Here is an 11,858-nt window from a genome sequence, read left to right as displayed (position 1 = left end):
TCAAGAATCTCATGCTCAGTCTAGAGGCGCCTGAGTGTGCAGTCTCTGATCTGCCCTAGGCATGTTTTGGCTCCCACACTCATCATCAAGACGCGGACCTGCAATGTCCAGGTCATCAGAGCCCGCGGGTCCCGTCGGACACTGTAGCTCTCGATGTCCCATCGTCCACAATACAGAATAGGGCTGAGCGGCCCCAACAAATGAGGTATATCTCAAAATATATCAGGCTCAACATGATATGTCATGCATAATATGCCAAAGCAGTAAAACATGTATCATGCAACAGATAAATATGCACCATATAAGTGTGTATACTACGCTTGGATATCTCAGTCAGTACATCACGTACCTCACTAAAACAATCTGACAGAAAGCTCTGAACCTAGACAATACCAACATAAAGAAATCACTAACAAACCAGATCAAACATGCTACAAAGATCTCCCTAATGATCCTTAAATCACTATCTAAGGATTTAGGATTATACCTGCGTCCGTCGTCAACCCGCTGATGATGTCTCGATCTCAGTTCACCGACCCTCCTCGAGTCGACACTAGCTCCGAAACTTCCCGACACCAAAGTGCCCTAGAAACTGGCTAGAAAACCTAAGGTACAACTAGAGCTCTCTCTGAAGAATGCGGTGAAAGAAACAAAAGAATCGGCTTCCATTTATAGGCTGCATCCGCACTATTTCAGAAAATCCGAACCAATCTTATCTGCCACGTGTCAGAATCTCATTGGTCTAGTTGGATTTCTCGAGATAATGTAAACCGAAGTAGGTCGGGTTATCCATTTAAAATTCGGTGGATACCAACAGCTTAATCCCGAATTATCAATTCCTTAATAATACTTAATTAACAACTCATTAATTATGTCTTAATTAATACTTCATTCAAAATAGGAATTCGGGTCATTACATCCTCCCCTCCTTACAAAGATTTCGTCCTCGAAATCAAAACTGAAGTAAAATACAACTGAATACAACTCAAAACAAATGAGGATACTCTGAGCGCATACGACTCTCTAACTCCCAAGTCGCTTCTGCAGTACCTCGGCGTTGCCATTGCACTAGAACAAGTGGAATGGTATTGTTTCTGAGCTTTTTCTCTTTCCTACCCAGGATTAAAAGCGGCTGCTCAACATAAGTCAAGTCTTCTTCAAGTGGAACGTCTGTCGGACTAAGAACGTGCGACTCATCTGCTACATACCGTCGTAGCAACGATACATGAAAGACATTATGAATGCTGGACAGATACGGCGGTAAAGCCAATCGATACGCCAAATTCCCAACACATTCCAAGATCTCAAAAAGTCCAATGAATTCTTGGGGCTAATTTTCCCTTGAGTCCAAATCTCATCACCCTGCGGAACGGTGAAACTTTAAGGAACACTTTTTCCCCTGACTGAAACTGTAGAGGTCTACGCTTGGTATTCGCATAACTCGATTGACGATCTTGTGCAGCTTTAATTCTCTTCTTGATCAATTCCACTACGTCAATCGCTTGTTGCACTAATTCAGGTCCTTGCACTTGTCGTTCTCCTACTTAGTCCCAAAACAATGGAGTACGACAACGTCTACCATACAATGCTTCGAACGGAGCCATACCAATGCTACTATGGTAGCTATTGTTATATGCAAACTCCACAAGCGGCAGATGATCATACCATGCTGGTCCAAAATCCAAAGCACAAGCACGCAACATATCCTCAAGCGTCTGAATAGTCCTCTCAGACTGACCATCGGTCTCTGGATGATAAGCAGTACTCAGACTCAATGTCGTTCCCAATGCTTTGTGAAAACTTCCCCAGAACCTTGAGGTAAATCGTGGATCTCTATCACTGACTATACTTGTTGGCACACCATGATATTTAAGAATCTCTTGGATGTATAGTCTTGCCATGCGATCGAAACTATATTCCCGACTATATGGAATGAAATGTGCTGACTTAGTCAGTCGGTCCACAACAACCCAAATGGCATCACAATTCTTAGAAGACAACGGCAAGTGGGTGACAAAATCCATCGTTACATGCTCCCACTTCCACTCAGGAATAGGAAGATTCTGAAGTAATCCTCCTGGTCGTCGATGCTCAGCTTTCACTTGCTGACAAACCAAACACTTGGCTACAAACTGGTAAACACTACTCTTCATACCTTTCCACCAAAAATTGGTCTACAAATCCTTATGCATTTTCATGCTTCCAGGGTGGATACTCAACTTACTCCTATGAGCTTGACATAAAATCTCGTCCCTCAATTTAGAATCTTCTGGAACTACGATTCTTCCTGACAAACACAAGGTTCCATCAGTTTGGAACGCAAAGCCAGATGTGTTGTCTCCGTTAGCTAACCTTGCTAACTTTTCCACCTTCGGATCAGAAAACTGAGCTTCTCTGATTTTGGCATACAACATCGGTTCAGATAAAATGCTCGTTACTCGAATGTGTTCCATTCCTTTCTTATGACGGAAGTGAAATCCCAGAGAACAACAATCTTGGATTACACTTGATATGAAACTTGTCTGAAGTGCAGATAATCTCACCTTGCGACTAAGAGCATCATCTGTAAGATTCACTGATCGTGGATGATACTTGATTTCGCAATCATAATCCTTTAACAAATCCATCCATCTTCTTTGGCGCATATTCAACTCTGCTTGAGTGAAGATATACTTCAAACTCTTGTGATCTGTAAAGATCTCAAACTCTCTCCATAGAGATAATGTCGCCAAATCTTCAAAGCAAACACAATCGCTGCCAATTCCAGATCATGAACTGGATAATTCTCTTCATGCTTCTTCAACTGTCTGGATGCATATGCAATCACATGACCATTCTGGGTTAAAACGCACCCAAGTCCTTGAAGTGATGCGTCAGTGTACACAATGTACCCTCCTGATCCAGATGGCAGAGCTAAAACTGGTGCAGTTGTCAAACGTTGACGCAGTTCATTGAAACTATTTTCACAATCATGAATCCATTCGAACTGCACATTCTTACAGGTCAGTTGAGTCAATGGTTTGGCAATCTGAGAAAATCCTGAAATGAATATCCGGTAATAACCTGCCAAACCTAGAAAACTTCTTATCTCTTGAGCTGATTCCGGTCGTGCCCAACTCAACACTGCTTCGATCTTGCTAGGATCCACTGATATCCCATCTTTGGATATAACATGTCCCAAGAAGACAACTCTGTCGAGCCAAAACTCGCACTTGTTCAACTTAGCATACAGTTGGTGATTCCTTAATGTTAGCAACACAATCCTTAAATGTTGTGCATGCTCTTCAAGGCTACGAGAGTATACCAGTATGTCATCAATAAAGACAATGACAAACTTGTCAAGATACTCCTGGAATACTCGGTTCATCAAATCCATAAATACTGCTGGAGCATTCGTCAAACCAAACGGCATCACTAGAAACTCGTAATGCCCATACCTTGTTCGAAATGCAGTCTTAGGGATATCACGTTGATGAACTCGAAGTTGATGATATCCAGACCGTAAATCGATCTTCGAGTACACTGAAGTCCCTTGCAGTTGATTAAACAAATCATCAATCCGTGGTAACGGATATTTATTCTTGACTGTTACTCGGTTCAACTGTCGATAATCTATGCAAAGCCGCATAGACACATCCTTCTTTTTAACGAACAACACTGGTGCTCCCCAAGGAGACACACAGGGTCTGATGTACCCTTTGTCAAGAAGATCTTGTAACTGTTGTTTCAACTCTTTCATCTCTGTTGGTGCCAATCTATAAGGCGCTCTGGAGATAGGTGCGGTTCCTGGTACCAACTCTATCTCCGCTTCCACTTCCCTCTCTGGAGGAAATTCGGGAATTTCATCGGGAAAAACAACAGGAAATTCATCGACAACTGGAATGTTATTCACGTCGATTACATCCTTGATACGTCAACAGCATAAATGAGGTATCCTTCTCCTCCTTTTGCTAAAGCTCGTTGTGCCTTTACAGCAGACACTACTGGCATTGGAGGTCGAGCTCCCTCACCAAAGAAGAACCAATTCTCGTCTCCTTCTGGACGAAACTGAATGAGACGTTGATAACAATCCACCGTCGCTCTATACTTAGTCAATAGGTCGATTCCCATAATACAATCGAAATCTTCCATAGCCAATATCATCAAATTGGCAGACAAGTAATTTCTCTCAAACTCCAGCAAACAGTCTACTACAAGTCGCTTAGCTAAAACCTCTTGTCCCATCGGTGTAGACACCGACAACAAAACATCTAATGACACGTAGGGTAGTTTATGCTTCTTAACAAACGTTGATGCTATGAATGAATGCGATGCCCCAGTGTCAATCAATACATATGCAGGAATACCACATAAAAGAAAATTACCTGCAATGACTCTCTCGTTATGCTCTTCAGCTTGTTCTTGGTTTAGGGCAAACACTTGCCCCTGAACTCGTGGGCGTTGGTGAGCTCCTTGCGATATTCCTCCACGACGAGAACCTTGAGCAGGAAAACCTTTCTGTTGAACAGTGGCCTCAAACTGTTTTCCACTATAAGACCCTGTCATAGAACCTCCGCCTCCACTCTGATTCTCCAAATTAGGGCAATCCCTCTTCATGTGACCAAAACCACCACAATTGAAACATGCCCCTGTTGCTCTTCGACAATTCTCCGTCAGGTGATTGACTCCGCAGTGGCCACATTGCATCTTTTTCCTACCAAAGCTGTGTACTCCTCCAGAACCGGAAGAAGAAGAAGATGCAGACTTCTTGAAAGACTGACCCCTTGGTCCCAACGAACTAGAACTTTTGCTAGCTTGCATAGCCTTCCTCATAGAAATACTGATCTCGGCTTGACGACAACGATTCACTAATCCTTCGTACGAAGTAGGATCATCACAGACAGAAACCCGATCAAAAATCTCCTGGTTCAAACCATTCAAAAAGTGAGAATATTTTGCTGCAGAATTCTCACTGATGTGAGGAGCGTACGGCAACAGATCTGTAAAACGCTTCTGATAATCCTCAATGTTCGAATCTCCTTGCTTAATGGTCAACAGTTCCATTTCCTTCGCCTGACGAAGAGCTGGCGGAAAGTGATGATTGATGAAGGCCTGATGGAAATGTTCCCAACGAATCCGCCCATGCTGCTGAACTAGAATGGCAGAAACAGGTTTCCACCATTTCCGAGCTTTTCCTTGGATCATGAAATCGGCTACCTCTATCTTCTCATCCTCGTCATAGTGCAGCACTCGAAAACACTGCTCCATGATATCAGCCCAAGCTTCAGCAACACCAGCATTCTCATCTCCGGTCAACGGTGGAGGTCCAATCTTCATGAAATCCATAATGTTGACACAGTTCCTACGTCTCCTTTCATCATGATCTCGATGACGCCTTCCGTCACGATCTCTACGACGATGTTCTCGGCCAGCCTCATCGTCGCCATAACGGCCATGTCCCACACTACCGTGACTGCTTCCATCTCCTGACATCTGAAAGGAAACTAAAATCAACTTCTAAGTCCTCAAAACAGAATTACTAATGTCCCAAAAATCTTTGCATGCTCTGATACCACCAAATGTAGCGCCCTTACCCGAGACACTACTAAACAGACTAATAAACATGCAACATTAAACTTAATACCAACAGTTAAACATCAGAAACCAAATACTTAATCATCTTATAACCCAAATGAAAACAAAACAATAACGACAGTCTTAAACATTAATACAACCATAACAAATACATGATTCTAAACGAGAAAACTATAAACCACAGAAAACCTTCACTGGATCACCACCGAAAACCCAACTGCTCTTGCCACTGCCCTGGTCGTCCGAACCGTCCAACCTAAGACCTGCCCCGTGGAATGGGGTGCCCAAGATGAAAACAAGGACGTGAGCGACAATCGCCCAATACAAGAATGTACGAGTATACAAACTGATATGATGCATGCAAAATGCAATATGCTCGGATATCAAGGATCAAGTCAAGAATCTCATGCTCAGTCTAGAGGCGCCTGAGTGTGTAGTCTCTGATCTGCCCTAGGCATGTTTTGGCTCCCGCACTCATCATCAAGACGTGAACCTGCAATATCTAGGACATCAGAGCCCGCGGGTCCCGTCGGACACTGTAGCTCTCGATGCCCCATCGTCCACAATACAGAATAGGGCTGAGAGGCCCCAACAAATGCGGTATATCTCAAAAGATATCAAGCTCAACATGATATGTCATGCATAATATGCCAAAGCAGTAAAACATGTATCATGCAACAGATAAATATGCACCATATAAGTGTGTATACTACGCTTGGATATCTCAGTCAGTACATCACGTACCTCACTAAAACAATCTGACAGAAAGCTCTGAACCTAGACAATACCAACATAAAGAAATCACTAACAAACCAGATCAAACATGCTACAAAGATCTCCCTAATGATCCTTAATACACTATCTAAGGATTTAGGATTATACCTGCGTCCGTCGTCAGCCCGCTGATGATGTCTCGATCTCAGTTCACCGACCCTCCTCGAGTCGACACTAGCTCCGAAACTTCCTGACACCAAAGTTCCCTAGAAACTTGCGAGAAAACCTAAGGTACAACTAGAGCTCTCTCTGAAGAATGCTGTGAAGGAAACAAAAGAATCGGCTTCCATTTATAGGCTGCATCCGCACTATTTCAGAAAATCCGAACCAATCTTATCTGCCACGTGTCAGAATCTCATTGGTCTAGTTGGATTTCTCGAGATAATGTAATCCGAAGTAGGTCGGGTTATCCATTTAAAATTCGGTGGATACCAATAGCTTAATCCCGAAATCAATTCCTTAAAAATACTTAATTAACAACTCATTAATTATGTCTTAATTAATACTTCATGCAAAATAGGAATTCGGGTCATTACAACCAGTTCGAAGCATCAGTTAGAATCTTTCAGTTATGGATGAAGACAAACTCTTTCAAGTGGATTCCAGCTTTGCGAGAAGGTACAAAGCCATTATCCAGTCAAAGGACAATAATGGACATTGCAACAGAGCATTAAAGACAAAACTCTTAAGAAAGGCAGTCAAAAAGACGAGACACAAAGTCCAAGAAGCCGATTCAAATGCAACGGATACAATAAATGAGTCTCACTATACGATCATCTTTTCTCGCCTATATAAAGAGAATATCGGTGAAGACTCAAATAAGATATACAACTCAAGAGAGAAAGAGAGTAGGGCACACTTCAAAGTCAAATCAGCTTATAGAAGTATTCAATCCAGAGAGGAACTCGTTATCATTGTATCTGCTTAGTTTAGAAGCCATTGTCCCTCAGTGTGTGAGAACACTTTTGTTCAGTTCTCACATACACATTCACTCCCAAAAACACTCTTGTACAAAGACGTTAAACTTGTGTATGTAGTCTTTGACACATAGACGTTAAAGAAGCGTTGGCTGGGAGGTGCTGCCTTCAGTCATAGCTAGGAATTAAGTTTAGGCAGTGTGTAAGTCCTAGCTGAGTGAGTTTGTACAAGTAGTTGTATAAATCAAAGTATTCTAGTGGATCCTATCCGTGGAGATAGAAAGAGTGACGTAGGAGCAGTTGAAGTCTCCGAACATCCATAAACATATCTTGTGTATTTAACTAATTAAATATTGTTTTCAAACTGTTTTGATCAGTTGTAGTATTCGTCAGTTCAGTTGTCACCGTAACTGAATTGAAGAATGCAAAAACTAATATGTCTTATTTCAGTTAGTCTGTTTACGTAAGTTAAAATGTTTTCTAAATATAACAGTATTCTTCACGAAGGATTACTTCGAGTTTCTTCCGCTTGGTTTTTAACCAAACTCGATTTAATTCATCGGTGTTAATATTCTTAGAACACGAGCTATTGAAGCTCATTGGAGACTGTTGTGTGCAAAATGCCTTCGAAGTCACTAGAACACACGATCCTTCAGTATTCCCAATATATAGGATTCTTCACCCATGTCTTTCATGGAGAATTTACTTGCTAACCATACTTTAGTTGATTGCAATAATCCTACATCATTCCTAATGAGCTGGATATCATCAACATAAAGTACCAGGAATGTCACTGCACTCTCACTGACTTTCTTGTACACACCACGATGTGTATCCCTCAGGTTGATTGTGCTATCAAATCTGATTTTGCTATCAAAACCAAACTCTTTGATTGTGCTATCAAATCTGAGGTTCCAACTCCTTGATGCCTGCTTGAGACCATATATTGATATCTGAAGTTTGCATATCTTATGCTCACTTACTGATATGTATCCCTCATGTTGAGACATGTAAATTTCTTCTTTGATGTCTCCATTGAGGAATGCAGTCTTTACATCCATTTGCCATATCTCATAGTCATACCATGTTGCTATGGCCAGTAGTATTCTAAGGGACTTAAACATATCAACTGGTGAAAATTTTTTCTCATAGTCAATACCTTGCCTTTGAGTATAACCTTTTGCAACCAATTTTACTTTGAAGGTCACTACCTTCCCATTCGCCCCAAGCTTTATTTTGTAGATCCATTTGCATCCTATGGGAACGATTCCCTCAGGTGGATCCACCAATGTCCAGACCCTTGGTTTTAAAACATAGAGTCCATTTCAGACTGTATGGCTTCAAGTCATTTGGTTGAATCAGTATCAGATCTTGCTTCTTTGAAATTCATTGGATCACATCAACACAAGCCTCATCATGGCTTTGTTCATGAAGAAGCGTATATCTTGCAGGTGGTCTAATAACCTTATCAGACCTTCGAGGAGCTTGTAATTAAACTACTGGTTGTTTGGGATTGGGTTCAACTTCTATAGTTGAGGGAGCATCTTGAATTTCTTCAAGTTCTATCATTTTGCCTTTCCTATTTAATAGAAATTTCCTTTCCAAAAAGGTGGCATTTCTTGAAACAAACACTTTTGCTTCATTGGATGATAGAAATAATATCCAACAGAATTCTTTGGATATCCTATAAAGTAGCATAAAGTGATCTACTATCCAATTTGTCTCCCACTGTCTACTTCACGTAAGCAGGACATCCCCATATTTTCATGTAAGAATATTTGGGAGTTTTTCCCATCCATATCTCATATGGCGTTTTATCCACTGCTTTAGTATGAACATTATTCAACAACATTGCCACAGTTTCAAGCGCAAAGCCCCAAAACAATATAGGAAATTCAGTGAATCCCATCATAGATCGAACCATGTCTATCAAGGTTCGATTTCGACGTTCAGAAACACAATTCAATTGTGGTGTTGCTTGTGGATTCCACTGTGAGAGAATCTCATTCTCTTTTAGATAACCCAAAAATTCAGCACTTAAGTATTCTCCACCTCGATCAGATTCAAAGTGCCTTAATACTTCTTTCCAGCTGATTTTCTACGTCAGATCTGAACTCTTTGAACTTTTCAAATGCTTCAGATTTGTGTTTCATCACATAAACGTACCCATACCTCAAATGATCATCAATAAAGTTAATGAATTAGGAATGCCCAAATTTTGTGCTAACACTTAACGGGCCACAAATGTTCGTGTGGATAAAATCCAGTAGACTATGCGCACGTTTCACGTTTCCATTGAATAGATTTTTAGTCATTTTTCCTTTTAGACAAGACTCACAAGTTGGTAGAGAATTTATGTCATATAAGTCAAACATGCCTTCTCCCACTAGCTTGTGCATCCTTCTTTGGGAAATATGACCTAGTCTATCGTGCCATATTTGTGCGGAATTTGGGTCTTCTATTTTTCTTTTGTTTGTTGTTGTTTTCGTACGCACTTGGATATTGTTTAACGGAATATCTTTTAATTTTAAGTTATACAGATCATTTGTTAATTCTCAAGTTTCAATCAAACATTCATTCTTGTATAAATTGCAAACACATCTAGCAAAAACATAAGAATAACCATCCCTATCAAGCATAAAAATAGAAATAATGTTTTTAACCAATTCAGGAACAAAAAAAACTTCTCTCAAAAACAACTTAAAATTATTGTCCAAAATTAAGGTAATGTCTCCAATGGCAGTAGCAACAACTCTTGCTCCATTTCTTAGTCTTAGTAAGGTCTCACCATCTATAAGCCTTTTGCTTCTTCCCATCTCCTGCAAATCATTGCATAGATGAGAACCACATCCGATATCCATTACCTAAGAAGAGGAATTAATAGAAACATTAACTTCAATATAAAACATACCATGGCCAGAACGCTTCTGGGCTAGATACTCCTCGCAATTACGCCTCCAATGTCCAGGCTTGTTGCAGTGGAAACAGACTTTTTCTGACTTGTCAAGCTTTGTGGGCCTCGGATTTTGTTTCTTGTATGGCTTCTTGTTGGGTTTGTTCTTCTTTGGAGGGGCATAATGCTTCTTGCCTTTATTTGGGGCTCCCTTTTTCGTACCGTACAAAGAACCAACAGAAGAACATGCTTTTCCTTTTTAATTGTGGCCTCATAATTAGTAAGCATATTGACCAACTCTTCAAAGGTGGCCTCAAGCTTGTTCATATTAAAATTAACCACAAATCCATCGAACGAGGCAGGCAAGGACAACAAGAGAATATCAGTCGAGAGCTCACTAGGAATAACCACGTCAAGCCCCACCAACTTCTCGATGAGCCCAATCATCCTAACACCATGCTCATGGACCGAAGTCCCATCTCGCAATCATGTAGTCATGAGTTCTTTCACAGTAGCATGTCTCTCTGAACGAGTTTGTACATCATACAATTCTTTCAGATGAAGGTGAATGTCAGCAGCATTCACCGCCTCCTCGAACCTCCTCTGAATTTCAATCGACATAGAAGCCAACATGTAGCTCCTAGCTTGAAAATCATGGTCCCATCATTTCTCAAGCTTAGCTAATTCAGTCCTACTGATATCAGGAGCCGCCTCCTTTGGTGACTTTTTATCAAGCACATACGCAATCCTTTCGGAGTTCAGAACAATCTTTTAATTTTGAAACATGTCATGATAGTTAGGGCCAGTCAATTTGTTTTGATCGAAAATGATTGAAAGCGGGTTACGAGTAGACATCGTAAATATACTGAAAATGAAAACAGATAATGGTTACCGATAATTTTAAATATTTCTAAGAAATAAAATATGGATTTCATTTTATAAATTTTCTTCCCATTATTTTAACATTTCCACCACCCTCTGATGAAAAAGGGAAATCGTATTTCCTTAGTGGGCACGTAGAGTCCAATTAGCCAATTATAATCCCGAATAATATCAACCAATTATAATTTTTAAAAGGTAGAATCCAATTGCATCCTATGCAACCTCCGCGTGTTTTGCCTCACGTTTAATAAGGACCCCATAATATGAAGCCGTTTATTTTCACGTACCAAACCAACCCATCAATATTGAATTGTAGTGGACGATCGCCATGAGTTCCCCCAATAATATGAGCCGAAGTCATGGGAGTTCCACTAAATTCACATCATATGTCTAGTGGAAGTCACAGCTTTTCGGCTTCCAGGCTTCCCTAATAATATGAGCCAGACACTGTCCGCGGGTAGCGATCAACATGCAACCACGGTTCATGGAAGGCAAGGAAAATTAAACTCTTTTAATTTTTACTTTTTCGATTTGATATAAATTTTGAATCTTATTCAAAATGAGGGATTTTAATTTTAAAATTGTTTCATCATTTTAATTTAAAAATCGCGTGCCACCAGTTTGTATGTTTGCCGGATTCATTCAACTATATTATTTAATAATATACATACATGCATACTACTATATCGCATATATCATATATGACATTCAACACCAAATAAAGATTATCGATTGCCAACACTATTAGATCCATGTGAATCATACATGGATACAGGCCCAAAACCTAGGTGAATGAAGGGATGCAAATGCAACTATTA

The 11,858-nt window shown here is 40.4% G+C and overlaps 1 protein-coding gene across 1 annotated transcript; it reads right to left on the bottom strand.

Annotated features, from left to right (window-relative positions):
- Nucleotides 1-3,897: 3,897 nt before the first annotated feature.
- On the bottom strand, nt 3,898-6,393 carry LOC140816115 (uncharacterized). Its single transcript, XM_073175182.1, has 3 exons — nt 6,319-6,393; nt 4,365-5,472; nt 3,898-4,295 (listed from the first exon to the last, which is right to left on the bottom strand). Exons 2-3 carry the CDS (start codon nt 5,470-5,472, stop codon nt 3,898-3,900), a joined length of 1,506 nt encoding a protein of 501 aa, XP_073031283.1. The 5' UTR covers nt 6,319-6,393.
- Nucleotides 6,394-11,858: the final 5,465 nt, after the last annotated feature.

The sequence above is a fragment of the Primulina eburnea genome, chromosome 16, assembly GCF_022965805.1.
Source record: "Primulina eburnea isolate SZY01 chromosome 16, ASM2296580v1, whole genome shotgun sequence".
Lineage (NCBI taxonomy): Eukaryota > Viridiplantae > Streptophyta > Magnoliopsida > Lamiales > Gesneriaceae > Primulina > Primulina eburnea.
Note: the sequence above shows the minus strand (reverse complement) of the source record. Positions and strands in the feature narration are given on the sequence as shown.